The sequence below is a fragment of the Lepidochelys kempii genome, chromosome 2 (genome assembly GCF_965140265.1).
Source record: "Lepidochelys kempii isolate rLepKem1 chromosome 2, rLepKem1.hap2, whole genome shotgun sequence".
Classification (NCBI taxonomy): domain Eukaryota; kingdom Metazoa; phylum Chordata; order Testudines; family Cheloniidae; genus Lepidochelys; species Lepidochelys kempii.
In genome coordinates, this window is record NC_133257.1 from 269,319,289 (window position 1) to 269,336,484 (window position 17,196).

Genomic DNA, 17,196 nt, shown 5'->3' on the forward strand with positions numbered 1-17,196 from the left:
TCTTTGACAGGGTAACAAGCCTTGTAGATGGGAGGAAAGCAGTAGATGTGGTATATCTTGACTTTAGTAAGACTTTTGATATGGTCTCCCATGACATTTTCATAAACAAGGTAGGCAACCTAGATGGAGCTATTACAAGGTGGGTGTGTAACTGCTTGGAAAACCATTCCCAGAGAGTAATTATCAGTGGTTCCCAGTCAGGCTGGAAGGGCACAATGAGTGGGGTCCTGAAGAGATCAGTTCCAGGTCTGGTTCTGTTCAATATCTTCATCAATGATTTAGATAATGGCATAGACAGTACTCTTATAACATTTGCAGATTATACAAAGCTGGGAGGGGTTGCAAGTGCTTTGGAGACTAGGATTAAAATTAAAAATTATCTGGACAAATTGAAGAAATGGTCGAAAGTAAACAGGATGAAATTCAATAAGGACAAACGCAAAGAACTTCACTTATGAAGGAACAATCAGTTGCACACATATAGAATGGGAAATGACTGCCTAGGAAGGAGTAGTGAGGAAAGGGATCTGGGGGTCATAGTGGATCACAAGCTAAATATGAGTCAACATTGTAACACTGTTGCAAAAATAAAAGCAACCATCATTCTGGGATATATTAGGAGTGTTGTTAGGAAGACACAAGAAGTAATTATTTCGGTCTACTCCATGCTGATTATGCCTCAACTTGAGAATTGTTCCAGTTCTGGGTGCCACATTTCAGGAAAGATGTGGACAAATTGGAGAACACCCAGCGAAGAGCAACAAAAATGCCTAAAGATCTAGAAAACATGACCTATGAGGGAAGATTGAAAAAAAATGGGTTTATTTAGCCTGGAGAGGAGAAGACTGAGAGGGGATATGATAACAGTTTTCAAATACCTAAAGGGTTAATACAAGGAGGAGGGTGAAAAATTGTTCTTGTTAACCTCTGAGGATAGGTCAAGAGCAATGGGCTTAAACAGCAGCAAGGGAGGTTTAAATTGGACATTAGAAAAAAACTTCCTAATTGTCAGGGTGGTTAAGTGCTGGACCAAATCGCCCAGGGAGGTTGTGGAACCTCCATCATTAGAGGTTCTTAAGAACAGGTTAGACAAACACCTGTCAGGGACGGTCTAGGTCAGGGGTCGGCAACTTTTGGCATCCGGCCCGTCAGGGTAAGCCACTGGTGGTCTGGGACAATTTGTTTACCTGGATTATCTGCAGGCATGGAGCTCCGCAGCACCCCCTGGCCACAGTTCGCCAATCCGGGCCAATGGCAGCTGCAGGAAGCAGCGGCCAGCTCAACCCTCGACCCGCACTGCTTCTCATATTTATGCTCTTTTTTGGTTTAAGAATGAATGCCGATATTCTGCAGCGAATACTAGGCTCCATAGTAAATTCCACAGCTGCAGAATTACAGATAAATGATACGGAAGAGAATTGTGTATCATTTGTATTACAGTGACCAGGATCAGGACCCCATTGTGCTGGAGAACATGCAGCACAGAAAAAGCAATCCCTGCTCCACAGTGTTTACAGTCTATATAGAAAGAACAATTATGTCCTGTTTATGTTGTACATTGCAAACACTGCAATCAGACATGTCCATGGCAGAGTTGTAACTGGCTCTCCTGACTCAAGTGCAGTTGCACTATGGCTGTATTTGTGGCTGAGCTGCTTGTCTTAGCCTCTAGGGGCTTTAGTTTCATTTTGATTTTTTTCACGTGTTCCTCTCACTGCTCTTTGTGACAAGCTGATCTCCACAAACTCAGTTCCTGTCAAACTCTCCAAGGTTGTTCTTCCCTTGGCCTTACTGACCCATTTGGACGCACGCACAGAAGGGGACTGAACTCATTCTTTGCTTTGCTCTCATCCCTTTGCCACTCCAGCACTTTGTGCGAGAGCATCTGAGACTGTTTTGTAAGCTGAAGAAAGCAGATGAGCTCCCAACCCTCTGGGTAAAGCAGCAGCAGCAGCAGCCTGGAAGGCTGTTGTAGAAGGCAGAAGGATTTGCAGCTGTAGGAGATACAATATGTCCTGTGAGCAGAGCCGGAAGGGGAGAGGTAAAGCATTGCAGGGGGTGAGGAAGGGGGGATGGTTCAAACTTGGCTACAATGTCAGAAAAAAACCCTTCTCTCGGTGAGGCTTGTCACTGAACATGTTCCTGCCTTACAAAGGACAATGATTTTTCTCTCTTTGGGATCTAGATATACCAAAAACTGTTTGATCCCCATTTCTATGGAGGGATGAGAACACGCATAGGTGATGATTAAAAGGTATAGCAGAGACTTATTTATAATATTGTTTGGGGGTAACTGAAACTTTCTTGAACTGATCTTGGAGGAAATGTGCATGATAGTCTCGGCTCCAGGCTACACATCCGCTGTAAGTGATAGTCACCACACAAATATATTTAATATCGAGTTACAATTGTGGTTTGATGATCAATGCACCCTTCCTAACTGGGAGAGTTAAAATGCCCCAACTGCAATGTTGGAAAACAAACAAATCTGGTATTAAGTTTTCCCACTCGCCATATCCCTTTTGTAAGTCCCAGAGCTAGGAGGTGTGAAGGGAAAAAAGACACTCCTGCTTTCTCTATAAGAGAAAGGGGAACAGCTGGCTCTGACAGTCTTAATCTCTATACATTCACCGTAATGCAGGTCCATACGGTTGTTTATTTGGAGTTGATTTGTCATGTTTTTAAACTGTCAAGTAACTTAGTTTACGAAAGGGGAATACACTAGAAATAATATACCCTAGAGAAAGTGGGGCACCCTGGGCTGAATAGTAATGGGTTCAAATTAGGCAGCTATTATTTGTTTTACCAGAGTGCCTAGAAAGTCCTAGTTATAGACCAGGACCCCACTGTGCTGTACAAAGATGGTGCCTGCGATGTTGCACTCCATGCGTTTTATGGAAATATGCTTATAAGTGTAAATATAATGGAACTGGAATATGCTTTCTGCAAAAGGTCTCCTGTAAGGTATCATAACAAAGGTTATAACCTACTGAATATATTCCCCCTATTTGTATGCATGTATCATTCTTGTATCTGAAGCTAGAAATATGAAGTATAACTCTGAGGTCCTATTGTAATGATGCAAAGTGTGGGCCATTAGTGGTGGTTTAGAATCTTGAAGGCTCCCATTGACTAGGACAATTGGTTGTAAATGGTTTATCTACCTGCAAGCTTTCCTGTGTACCTGTGGGCCAAAGCAGGAAGAATGGAGACAGTCTTCACTCTTAGGTTGTCAGCAACAAGTCAGAGACAGTTTTATTCGAGCAATTGCAAGGGAAAAACACAGCTGACACAGAGCATCTCTGCCTCAGTTTCTTTGAAATACAAACAATAACACACAAGCATTTATACTCTTTCGTGGCATGTATTATTTAAAAACATCTATATCTTATGTTTATGTTAGTTCCTGTCCATTCCAGTATTTTTCACTACTCTTCTCAAAACATCGTTATTTCAAGGCTAGTCACACTAACTCTGTTCTGCTGCTTTCCCACTTGCTTCTGACATGAGCCCTGCTTCTACAGGTCTCACGATATTAGGCTAAGACTTAGCTTAACAGTTGCTCTGTCTCTGACACTTAAATGGCTGTACTTAAACCCTCTTTTTCTTTTCCTACTCCCACATGGTCTTACAGTGACATGTGACCATGTCTGGGTGTCTGGGTGCTGGAGGCAGGTAACCTGCTGAGGTGTTTTCACTTAAAGTCTGCAGCTTTGGGGGTGTGGCCCAGACCCTGGGTCTGTGTTGCAGCAGGTTAGCATGTCTGGCTCAACAAGGCAGGGCTCTGGAGTCACAAGCTGGAAGGGAAAACAGGCTCAGAGGTAATTTCAGCACATCAGGTGACAGTCCCAAGGGCATCTCTGTGACTGTGATGGGTCTTGTTACCATCCCTAGCATGTACAAAAGTTTTTCCCAAAAAACAAGGTCTCGAATATTGACTATGGCTGGGCTAAAAAGGAGTAACATTGATGTCAGGAGTGAGAGCCAGTTTTCAAGGAGAGAAATTGTGAGCTGGTATTCCTGTTGAATCAAGATGGAAGAAATGAGAGACATACTGACAAAAGTTACAGATGTCCAAAAGAACCTAAAACAAGAGCTTTACAAAAGGAATTAAAATAAAACCTAAAGAAAGACCTAAAACTGGAGAGCGGGAGGCTTAATAAAATAAATTAAAACAAGACCAAAAACAAATGTGCCAGACTTCACAGAAGGAATTGTTACCTGCACAAATTTCTCTAACTCTTCCACACTGTAGGGACACACACACCTTTACCCAATTCCTAGGGCTTAAGGTGCAACCCTGTTAATTTATACACCCACCCTTATCCAATTCCTAGGGCTCAGGGTGCATCTTCCTGCAGGTTGGCAGGATCTTTAGCCACTGAAAGACCCTCAAACAGTAATATCCTTATCCTCTATTTATTGACAATTCCCAAACAGAATACACATACTAAGCACACAGTGTCATGCTCACCAATCCTGGTATAGGCAGGCAAGCTTCCCCTGTTGGCCAGGCAAGGTCAGTCTCTGGATCTTAGAGGCTGCACATCATGGTTGTGCAGGAGAGTCCTGGCAGCTGTTATCTTAGGCTGGGTCTTGGAGGTGAGTTCTCCTTGGGGTTCCTTGTCTCCTTTGGTCTTCTTCAGCCTTTTTCTTCCTTCCTTCTGCTTTTTTTACTTCCAATCTTCTTCCTCTCTTTATCTCCTTCTTGGACCGCAGTTTATATAATGAAACTTGAGTCTTGCCTAGCTATATCTTAACCAATTATTTTAGTATAATTTTACTAACCAGTCATAAAAAAATTACCTAACCAATCATACCCCACCACCTTAATTGATTTACACCTAACAAAAGTAATTGTACAGCAGACAGAAACAGTTACAAACCAGATAGAGATCACACAGTCAATCAATAGGAAAGTGAAATGACAATGATCATACAATGAGGATTCCACAACATTCTCTATGGATAAGCAGTTTCTTGCCAGACAGAATGGTGTTACTTAAGTTTTCTTTACCCATCTTGAGATCTGTTTCTTTATCTGGTGACGGTGGGGAGCTATCAGGGCAAAGCCCCCCCCCTCACAGCCTGGTGTGACACTTTTAACACATTTTAGATGGAATGTGCGTATGTGACTCCAGGCCGACAGCTAATGGCTGCTGCTACTTCAGTCCGGCTGCAGAAGGCGGCTTTGGTTCAGGCATTCCAACATGGCTACAGAAAAGCCATATTGTTACAGACTAGAGCAACATCTCAAAGCTTCCCAGGAAGGACGGAGAGAATCTTGGTTGGGAAAGCAGTTACAAAGCGTTCCGAGCAGAACTTGAATCCCCTTTATACAACTACCTCTGGGTTGCCAAGGCGAATTGATGAGGTGACCCACAACCTGACTGTCATGAATCAGAAAGTTTTCCACAAAAACTGGGAGACCAGGAAAGCTCTGTCCCACTTGGTACTTGGTAAGGGAGACGAGCTGCAGCAAGGACTTAAGGAGCTGAAAAATCATTCAAAGAAGAAAGTCAAAGAGTCACAGAACACTGAGGAAATCAGCCACCTGGGAGTGGAATTGGGACAGAGAACTTTGGCTCAGACTAGATAGTTGTAACATCATTTGTAACCCACAATAGCCCAGATGGGAGAGGTAGATTTGTACTGTCGAGATGGGACAAAGTACTATCTTTGCTGTGGGGGGACCCCCCCCAGAAGGCTCCTTTGGTTCAGTTCATCATCTCAGCCAAAATGAGTGGCTAGGAACATGAAGAGTCGGTGAGGGATGGCAGTTATAGCAGCCCTCTGGTGGTGCTGAAGAGTTTACCCCCAGAAAAGAGATTGAGTTATCCAGATCTGATCCAAGCACAGTGCATCAGAAACTAAAGCTGATGCTGATCAATGTATGATCTGCCACTAACGAACAATACATGACCTTATCAGTGATGAAGCACTCAGTGTATCCTGCCTCACTGAGACTGGGCTGGAACAAGACCTGTTCCAACCCACCTCAGCCTCCCCAGACACGCCATACATCACAGCCCCAGGCAGGACAGAAAGGCAGATGGCCCTGCATTCATTGTCTCTACATATATCAAATCCCAGAGAGGTGCCTCAGGTAAGACAACTTTATTCAAATTCATTCACATGGCAGTAGAAACCAGAGTCAAAGTTAACAGATTTTATGCTCATTTACAGACAACCACAGACTAAAGGATCTGACAAAGTGGGTTCCAGCCCATGAAAGCTAATGCCCAAATAAATGTGTTTGTCTTTAAGGTGCCACAGGACTCCTCATTGTTTTTGCTGAAACAGACTAACACGGCTACCCCTCTGAAACAGACTAAAGGGTTCATAAAGGAACTCATTGATATCTTGTCAGCAGTGGTGGTGAAATACCCCAGATTTTTCATCCTAGGAAACTTCAAAATGCATATTAACGAGGCCATGGTTGCCCCAGAACTCATCTCCTCCTTTTCCTCCCTAGTAGTTTTACAGGTCATTTCTGGTCCAGCCCACACAGCTGGTCGCACACTGGACTTCCTCTTACGCCTAGATATCAAGATAAAGGACATCAGAGCACAGCCAATGCCTTGGACAGACCATCACCATATTAGGGCAATGGCCAGAGACCTTCCTGGGCCTAGGCAACAAGAAAGACCAGTGGGTCCTGATTCAACCACAAGGAATCACAGATTCTAACAAGTTCCAAAGCTTGCTAGATAACAACAGCACACAACCCACAGGACAAGTTATCAAGGATTTGGTGAATCATCATCATTCTATGCTAGCCTAGACCATTGACCTGTTGGCCCCCAAATAGCCCCTCCCTCCCCATTGCCACACACCATGACATCCTTCTCCAGATGAAGAGGGGGTGGAAACTCAAGCACCACTGGCAGAAAATGAAGGCAGGTGCAGACAGGATGAAACATAACGAATTCCTACAAGCCTATGCTGAGGCTGTAATGGAGGATGTCTGCACTTTATGCTGGGGGTGTAGTTCCCAGCTCAAGGAGACAGACCTGTGCTATCTCAAATGTGAGCTGCCCTGAGATGTGTGCCTATGGCCTTGGATAGGTATGTACTCAGGGTGAATGTCCCCTCCTTCGGTTTGCGCTGCCATGGCTACACTCTATTTTTAGCACACTAGCTCAATCAGAGTGAGCGCTGGTCTGTCTCCTCAAGCCCAGGGAATCACACTCCCAGCTCAAAGTGTAGACAAACCAGACATTACAGACCATGAGAAACTTCCCATCAGCCTCCATTGAGGCTGCCAATCTTTCCCCTAGGAGCTATCCAGGGTGGTAAATTGTTTCATCACTCCTGGTTGCTTGCAACTTGCACCAGAACTGAACACTGCCAAGAACTATCATCCTATTGTTCTAAAACCAGAAATCCAACTGTGCTAAAATGATTACACACCTTCAGGAAGCCTTCTCAGACCTTCAGGAAGCCTGGATTCCCTCCACCTCCTCCCACCAACCAGCAGCCCACCTGCACTCCCAGAGTTCAACACATTCACTCATCAAGAAGTTCTGCACATCCTAAAGGAATCTCAACCCAGGCCCTTCCTGGCTTGTGAAAGTCAAGAACAACTGGTGCCACTCCTGACCAACCTAGCCAATGTCACGTTCAGTGGAGAGGACCTTCCCTTCCTGAGCAAACTCATAGAGAAGCTAGCCAAAGGCCAATGACAAGCTCATCTAATTATGCCAGGTCTGGAATGCTAGCTTCAAACTGGATTCAGTCCAGGACATAGGTCTGAAACTGTTCTTAGTGGCACTGGTGGGTGATCTCCTGCTGTCAATGGATAGAGGACAGACATCCATTCTCATCCTTCTGGACTTCTCTGCAGCATTCTGTACTGTTGACCATGAGATACTGTTCTTTTGCCATGATGAGGTGGCAGGGGACCAAGGTAATGTGCTAAAATGGTTTGAGAGTATTGACTAAAAGGTGTAGCCAATTGTTAGACTACAACTCACGGTTTGTTCTTAAAAATGCAAATAGCTGAACTCAGCCAAATGTATTGTCTGAAGACAAAACAGTACAGTACAAAAAGGAGACGTACATATCCTGCTTTTTTTTTTTTTTGCCTCTGTTTTCACTAACAAGGTCAGCTCCCAGACTGCTGCGCTGGGCATCACAAAATGCGGAAGAGATGGCCAGCCCTCTGTGGAGATAGAGGCGGTTAGGGACTATTTAGAAAAGCTGGACGTGCACAAGTCCATGGGGCCGGACGAGTTGCATCCGAGAGTGCTGAAGGAATTGGCGGCTGTGATTGCAGAGCCACTGGCCATTATCTTTGAAAACTCGTGGCGAACCGGGGAAGTCCCGGATGACTGGAAAAAGGCTAATGTAGTGCCAATCTTTAAAAAAGGGAAGAAGGAAGATCCTGGGAACTACAGGCCAGTCAGCCTCACCTCAGTCCCTGGAAAAATCATGGAGCAGGTCCTCAAAGAATCAATCCTGAAGCACTTGCATGAGAGGAAAGTGATCAGGAACAGCCAGCATGGATTCACCAAGGGAAGGTCATGCCTGACTAATCTAATCGCCTTTTATGATGAGATTACTGGTTCTGTGGATGAAGGGAAAGCAGTGGATGTATTGTTTCTTGACTTTAGCAAAGCTTTTGACACGGTCTCCCATAGTATTCTTGTCAGCAAGTTAAGGAAGTATGGGCTGGATGAATGCACTATAAGGTGGGTAGAAAGCTGGCTAAATTGTCGGGCTCAACGGGTAGTGATCAATGGCTCTGTGTCTAGTTGGCAGCCGGTATCAAGTGGAGTACCCCAAGGGTCGGTCCTGGGGCCGGTTTTATTCAATATCTTCATAAATGATCTGGAGGATGGTGTGGATTGCACTCTCAGCAAATTTGCGGATGATACTAAACTGGGAGGAGTGGTAGATACGCTGGAGGGGAGGGATAGGATACAGAAGGACCTAGACCAATTGGAAGATTGGGCCAAAAGGAATCTGATGAGGTTCAATAAGGATAAGTGCAGGGTCCTGCACTTAGGACGGAAGAACCCAATGCACAGCTACAGACTAGGGACCGAATGGCTAGGCAGCAGTTCTGCAGAAAAGGACCTAGGGGTGACAGTGGACGAGAAGCTGGATATGAGTCAGCAGTGTGCCCTTGTTGCCAAGAAGGCCAATGGCATTTTGGGATGTATAAGTAGGGGCATAGCGAGCAGATCGAGGGACGTGATCGTTCCCCTCTATTCGACATTGGTGAGGCCTCATCTGGAGTACTGTGTCCAGTTTTGGGCCCCACACTTCAAGAAGGATGTGGATAAATTGGAGAGAGTCCAGCGAAGGGCAACAAAAATGATTAGGGGACTGGAACACATGAGTTATGAGGAGAGGCTGAGGGAGCTGGGATTGTTTAGCCTGCAGAAGAGAAGAATGAGGGGGGATTTGATAGCTGCTTTCAACTACCTGAAAGGGGGTTCCAAAGAGGATGGCTCTAGACTGTTCTCAATGGTAGCAGATGACAGAACGAGGAGTAATGGTCTCAAGTTGCAGTGGGGGAGGTTTAGATTGGATATTAGGAAAAACTTTTTCACTAAGAGGGTGGTGAAACACTGGAATGCGTTACCTAGGGAGGTGGTAGAATCTCCTTCCTTCGAGGTTTTTAAGGTCAGGCTTGACAAAGCCCTGGCTGGGATGATTTAACTGGGAATTGGTCCTGCTTTGAGCAGGGGGTTGGACTAGATGACCTTCTGGGGTCCCTTCCAACCCTGATATTCTATGATTCTATGATTCTATGATATCCTCCGTCCAGGAATCAATTCTTATCTCGCAGCATTTTCATCTTACCCAGAGCTTGTAATTCAAGCATATGCACTTCAGCTCATAGTGTTTATAGTCTGATTTTTACAAGTTACAAAACTTTTTACATGTTACATAAAGGTTAAGTTTAACCAACTAGTTTGTGCCAGCTTTGTCCTTGGTACCTCCCTATATTCTCCCATCTCATATTTTGAGTACTCATACCAAGTGTGGGGGGATATTGATATGGGTGAACAGAATTGTAGGAAAAGCAGAACATATATATAGTTAACATAACTTCGCAACACATTACAGATATAGATATAGATATATATACATCCAATGAGTAGTAATGAGAAATGGCACCTCCACCCCTTGATTCCTCACTTGTGGAATCCCTGATGGGATCAGTTCTCTCTCTTGTCCTTTTGAACATCCACCTGAAGCCTTTAAGTGAACTGGTCAAATGAAATGGGCTAAAGTGCCACCAACATGCAAATGCCACACAGCTCTAGCTATCCTTTGCATGCTGAACTCAAGCAAGACAGAGATGACCTTGGTGAGCAGAGGACTGCATTTTGAAGAGTTTGAAGTCATGGCGAAGCCTCCTTTGGTTGAAGGTTCACACCACAATTGGTCGGTTCAATCTGTAGTTTAGGAGCTGTCAGGATTCCCTCCCCACTCTGAACTCTGGGGTACAGATGTGGGGACCCTCTTGGAAGACCCCCTAAACTTATGTTCTACCAGCTTAGGTTAAAAGTTCCCCAAGGTACAATTCCTTTCCTTGTCTTTGAATGGTATTACTGCCACCACCAAGTGATTTACAAAAATTCAGGAAAAGGGTGACTTAGAGGCCCTGTTCCCCCAAAATATTCCCCCAAACCCCTTCACCTCCTTTCCTGGGAAGGCTTGAGAATAATATACCAACCAATTGGTTACAATGTGAGCACAGACCACTCCATCAGGTTCTTTGAAGAATAATTTTATTTATAAAAAAGTAGAGAATCACACCTGCAAAATCAGGATGGAAGGTAACTTTACAGGGTAATAAAAAGATTTAAAACACAGAGGATTCCCCTCTAGGCTCAGCTTCAAAGTTACAAAAAAAAAAAGGAATAAAACTCCCTCTAAGCATAGGAAAAATTCACAAGCTAAAACAAAAGATAATCTAACACATTTCCTTGCCCTTGCTTACCATGTCTGTAAGCTTAGATTCTCTTTTCAGGTAAGTTTTCAGGAGATGTTTTTTCCTGCCTGGTCTCTCTCTCCGTTTAGAGAGGGAACAACAAAGAGAGCACAAACACCCCCCCCACCACCATTTGAAAGTATCTTCTTACCTTATTGGTCCTTTTGTTCAGGTGCCAACAAGGTTATTTGAGCTTCTTAACCCCTTACAGGTAAGAATTTAGTACAGCTGCTCAGGAGGGATTGTATGCGCCCCTTAGCTGTATGTTTATGACAGGAGCACTCATAGATTTCTTGTTAATGCTAAGCTCTCACATAGCAGCATCTGTAAGTAATGCTGTCATCTCCAATAAACTAGGAGCAGTGGCAGAGCCAGGTTTTGGAACAAGGAGGGAGATGAGTCACTGGTCGTAGGCTGGAGAGTGAGATCACCTGCACTCCCCCAGCAGCAGCGGCTCCAGCCCATGCAGGGGGGAGTCTGGCTTCCCACTTCTGGCATTGTGGCTTGGTGCACAGAGTCACGGTGCTATTCAGATTTCGCCTGGCCTCCCCCCTATCATGACAGAGGGACAGCCAGGCCAAATATGCGTGGTTGGCATTATGATATAGTGAATGGGTTCACAGCACCATGTGACCCTGTGCTCCATGTTGCAATGCCTGGAGGGAGAGAAAGGCCCAACCACAGGAGCTACCATTGCTGTGTGAGGGTGGGGTGGGCTTGCTTTCTGCCCCTGTGTGAAAATTCATGCCATATACCTTGAACAAGCATGACACATACACCTAAAGGCGGCCGGGGGAGTGGGAGGGTTGCTTTCCCACCCCATATTAGCTTTACCATTGTCTAGGAGACTTCGTCCCATCCTGGCAGACAATCACCTGACCTCAGTCGTTCAAGCTTTCATAGAGTCTAAGAATCATAGGACTGGAAGGGACCTTGAGAGGTCATCTAGTCCAGTCTCCTGCACTCAGGGCAGGACTACGTATTATCTAGACCATTCCTGACAGGGGTTTGTCTAACCGACTATTAAAAATCTCTTATGATGGAGTTTCCATAATCTCCGTAGGCATTTTATTCCACTGCTTAACCACCCTGACAGTTAGCAGGTTTTTTCCTAATATCCAACCTAAACCTGCCTTGCTGCTATTTAAGCCCATTGCTTCTCCTCCTACCCTCATAAGTTAAGAAGAACATTTTTTCTGCCTCCTCCTGGTAACAACCTTACTTGAAAACTGTTATCATGTCCCCTCTCAGACTTCTCTTCTCCAGACTAAACAAACCCATTTTTTTTCAATCTACCCTCATAGATCATGTTTTCTAGACCTTTCATCATTTTTATTGCTCTTCTCTGGACTTTCTCCAACTTGTCCACATCTTTCCTGAAATGTGGCACCCAGAACTGGACACAATACTCGAGTTGAGGCCTAATCAGTGCGGAGAAGAGCAGAAGAATCAATTCTTGTGTCTTGCTTACAACACTCCTGCTAATACATCCCAGAATGATGTTTACTTTTTGTGAACTGTGTTACACTGTTGACTCATATTTAGCTGGTGGTTCACTATGACCCCCAGATCCCTTTCCGCAGTACTCCTTCCTAGGCAGTCACTTCCCATTTTGTGTGTGTGCATCTGATTGTTCCTTCCAAAGTGGAGTACTTATTGAATTTAATTCTATTTCATTCAGACCTTTTCTCCAGTTTGTCCAGATCATTTTGAATTTTATCCTATCCTTCAAAGCACTGACAACCCTTTCATTTTGGTATCTTTTGCAAACTTTATGAGTGTACTCTCTATGACAATATCCAAATAACTGATGAAGATATATGAATAGAACCAGACCCAGAACTGATCCCTGCAGGACCCCACTCAAAGGCCCTTCCAGCTTGACTGTGAACCACTGATAAATACTCTCTGGGAACAGTTTTCCAACTAGTTATGCACTCACTTTATAGTAGCTCCATCTAGGTTGTATTTCCCTAGTTTATTTATCAGAAAGTTATGTGAGACAGTATCAAAAGCCTTACTAAAGTCAAGATATACCACATCTACCACCTCTGCCTGGGCCCTTACCCTTGACTGGGAGGATCGGAGACAACACCACTTGCACCCCCCAGGTCTATTATCCTTACTCCCATCACCTCTCAGCTGGATTACAGCAATGTGATATACCTGGGCATGAAACCTTCAGCACTTAGGAAATGCCAATCAGTACAGAATGCTGCAGTGCATCTCCTCAGCAACATGGGCTACTGTAAGCACATCACACCTGCCCTCTGCTCTCTCCACAGAATATTGAATCAAGTTCAAGATCTCAGTCCTTCTCTTCAAGGTGTTCCATAGCTTGGCCCCAGGGCATAGAACATGTAAAGGAGCCTCTAGCTCTGGGATGAAGACTATGGTCAAACAGCTTTGCTCCTCTGGCACAATGGAACTCTCTACAATAAGGAAAAACATGTGTGCAGTAGACAGAACTTTCTGGGAGGCTGGTCTCAGATGGTAAATGAACTCCCTCAGGAGGTAAGGACCATCGCAAACCTCACCAGTCGAAATCCATCCTCTTTGGAACCCCCTTTCAGGTAGCTGAACGCAGCTATCAAATCCCCCCTCAGCTATCAAATCCCCCCTCATTCTTCTCTTCTGCAGACTAAATAATCCCAGTTCCCTCAGCCTCTCCTCATAAGTCATGTGCTCCAGCCCCCTAATCATTTTTGTTGCCCTCCACTGGACTCTTTCCAATTTATCCACATACTTCTTGTGGTGTGGGGCCCAAAACTGGACACAGTACTCCAGATGAGGCCTCACCAATGCCAAATAGAGGGGAATGATCATGTCCCTCAACCTGCTGGAAATGCCCCTTCTTATACAACCCAAAATGCCACTGGCCTTCTTGGCAACAAGGGCACACTGTTGACTCATATCCAGCTTCTCATCCACTGTAACCCCTAGGTCCTTTTCTGCAGAACTGCTGCCTAGCCATTTGGTCCCTATCTGTAGCAGTGCATTGGGTTCTTCCGTCCTAAGTGCAGGACTGGAATGCGTTACCTAGGGAGGTGGTAGAATCTCCTTCCTTAGAAGTTTTTATGGTCAGGCTTGACAAAGCCCTGGCTGGGATGATTTAGTTGGGATTGGTCCTGCTCTGGGCAGGGGGTTGGACTAGATGACCTCCAGAGGTCCCTTCCAATTCTATGATTCTATGACTCTGCACTTGTTTTTGTTGAACCTCATCAGATTTCTTTTGGCCCAATCCTCTAAATTGTCTAGTCCCTCTGTATCCTATCCCTGCCCTCCAGCATATCTACCTCTCCTCCCAGTATATTGTCATCTGCAAACTTACTGAGGGTGCAATCCACGCCATCCTCCAGATCATTTATGAAGATATTGAACAAAACCGGCCCCAGGACCGACCCTTGGGGCACTCCGCTTGATACTGGCTGCCAACTAGACATGGAGCCATTGATCACTACCCATTCAGCCCGACGATCTAGCCAGCTTTCTATTCACCTTATAGTCCATTCATCCAGCCCATACTTCTTTAAGTTGCTCACAGGAATTTGGTAATTTTAAAATCAAGGTTGGATGTTTTTCTAAAAGATCTGTGGTAAGGAATTATTTTGGGAGGATTCTATGGCCTGTGTTACACAGTGGTCTGATGGGGTATATGGTTCCACACTGGAACTGAAGGAGTTAAGGAGAAGTTCTGGGCACAGGTGACTCTGCCCCCACCACCTGTACAATCTGCTCCTGCTGGAGGAGGAGCATAAAAAGGAGCCAGACAGCTCAGAAGTAGACAGACCTATCCTTATGTTACCCGGGGTTCTTTCAACCTAAAGCTCTTGGTAACTTTTACTCTGTGCGAGGTGGTGTCAGGAAATAAATCAGGGGAGACACGGCCGTCCGACCAGTCGATGGCTGGCACAAACAGGACAACACAAGAGTGCTTTCACTTAAAGCTAAACTTTACTTAGTCTCAAGCCCCATACACACGTCCGCAAGAGGTTAGTAAAACACCCACAACCCTTGATAATTACCAAAGCTGAGTGTGGCTCTCGAGTGGCACAGCAGCAGCCTGTCTGCCGCTGGGGAACACAAGATGCATCCAGAGGGAGAGTCCAGTCCTGAAGAGTCCCCCCGACCTCAAACTTTTTCCCCTTATTTATACATTAGTAATAGAATGATATGTCCCTTAAAGCAAACTTGTTAAGTAAGCAGTTTCAATAGTCAAGCAAGAGGTTCCTTCTGATTATCGATTAACCAGGTGTGGGGTTTTCCAGAGTTTGCAGCCTTGAGGCCCCAATAGACATTCCTGGGGCACATCCTGCTCTTCGAAAATGCATGTATCAGCCACTTCCACACAATTCGTATCAGGAAGGAGGCGGGGTCAAGCTGCCCTTTCTGTGGCACCCCCTCCTGCCTTGGTTAAGCCAAGCCTGCTGACTTGGCTAATTTACAGCCTGCTGACTTGGCTGCTTTTAGCAATAAGCCATAGTGGTTTCAGGCACTTTACTGGTTTGCCAAAGTCTCCCCGTACACTGAGAGCTCCATGGGGGAACTGCAGAAGCTTTCACTCTCAGGAAGAGGCTACCAGCTGAGCCCAGCTGGATTTCTCCTCTCTTATGTTGAACTTTGAGTCTTTTAGGGGAGGCGAATGGTAGGAAGTGGCCAAAGGAGGCACCCTTGAGGTGCTCCAGGGTCCTTGATACTGTTGCCTCTCATAGGGCCCTGGGTTGGAGCCCATTGAAGAGAGAGGGCCCAGGTCCTTATCACAGGGAAGGGAGGTTTATGCCCTCGGAAGCAGCCCTCTCAGAAGTAAGGAGAGAGTAGAGACATTCAAAGCCCCGAAGCAAGGGGGGGATGTAAGTCCACCTATAGGGGTCAGGAGGTGGACTTACATCCTCATCACAGGTAGGGCCTTGGGACTCTGTATATTTTTTTGAACTCTGTTACTCCAGAAAGGGGCATGAATTGGTGACCCAATTGGAGGGTATGTCAGCAAGAGTTGTTGTTGAAGATGAGGTTTGTGGGGAGTGGAGGCCCAGTGACCTAACCACTAGGTGACACCACTGGTAAACCCAGCCCTCTACCTGTCAGAAGGGGTCAGATTAGATGATCACAATGGTCCCTTCAGGCCTTGGAATCTATGAATCTCTAGCAGGAGACCTTTTCATTTGGGCTAATGTGTCTTTCTGTCTCCCTTTTTTGTACCTTTTTGCCATCATCATTTCCTGTTACATGTGCTTAGAATATTGTATATACTTTTATCCAATTTCTCATCATTAGGCTCACAAATGGGGTGGGTCTATCAGTCCGCAAGTCTTACAGCAGCCGCCCCTAACACAGGGAGGGCCCTTTGCAGCAGTATCTCGAGCACCAAGGGAGTGCATTGCTGTCGGTGAGCTGGGGCCTCTGCCTGACACAGATGCTGGCAATCAGTATTTGCTGGTAGTGACAGATACTTCACAAAATGGCCTGAGGCTTATCCAATGTGCAATCCAGAGGCTGTGACGGTAGCAGGGGTTCTAGTGAATGAATTCTTCACCAGATCTGGGGTCCCAAGTGAGTTGCACAGGAATCTAGGGGCAGATTAAGGTTCCGTGGGGCCCTGGGCCAGAGCAAGTGGGGGACCCCTCCCCACACCTGCTGCCCACTGTCCCACCCCTATTCTGCCCCTTCCACCTGCAGCCCTGCTCAGGGCCTCACACCGTTCTCTCCCTTCTCCGACGGCCCCACCCTTGTTCTACCCACGGTCCTGCCCCATTCTGCCCCCGCACACTGCAGCCCCCCGTTTGCTCCCTGGGGCTGCAGCAGGGAGTGACAGTTTCCCCAGCCCTGAGGCTGAGGCAAGGAGCTAGAGCTCCTCTAGTCTCATGGCTGCAGATGGGGTCCCGGTGCTGGGGCATCCCCTGCTGTCTGGAGCTTCTGCCAGGGAGCATAGCGGAGTCAGGGAGCAGGGGCTTCCCCTGCCCCACCCTGCCTGCCCAGCGCTCCTGCCAGGGAGCAGAGCGGGGTAGGGGCACATCGGCTTCCCCCACTCCATCCAGCACTGCTTCCAGGGAGTAGGGGCAGGGCGCGAAGACTTCCCCTGACCTGCCCTGGCGCTTGTCTCCTGGGGGTGGGGTGCCCATTTTTCCGGGCCCCCTAATTGGATGGGGCCCAGGGGCCCATTGGCTAATCCGCCACTGCATGGATCAAAGGAGAAACTGTGACTCCAAAGTGTTTCAGCAGGTTTGTGAGACTCTAAGGATCCCCAA

The 17,196-nt window shown here is 46.1% G+C and overlaps 1 protein-coding gene across 1 annotated transcript in view; it reads left to right on the forward strand.

Annotated features, from left to right (window-relative positions):
* Positions 1-1,809: 1,809 nt before the first annotated feature.
* Positions 1,810-17,196, forward strand: part of LOC140905793 (GTPase IMAP family member 1-like) — a 38,499-nt gene continuing 23,112 nt past the window's right edge. Inside the window, exon 1 of the mRNA XM_073329279.1 lies at positions 1,810-2,041. Within this exon, the coding sequence (XP_073185380.1) occupies positions 2,011-2,041 (31 nt within the window). The 5' untranslated portion in view covers positions 1,810-2,010. The remainder of the gene's footprint in view (positions 2,042-17,196) is intronic.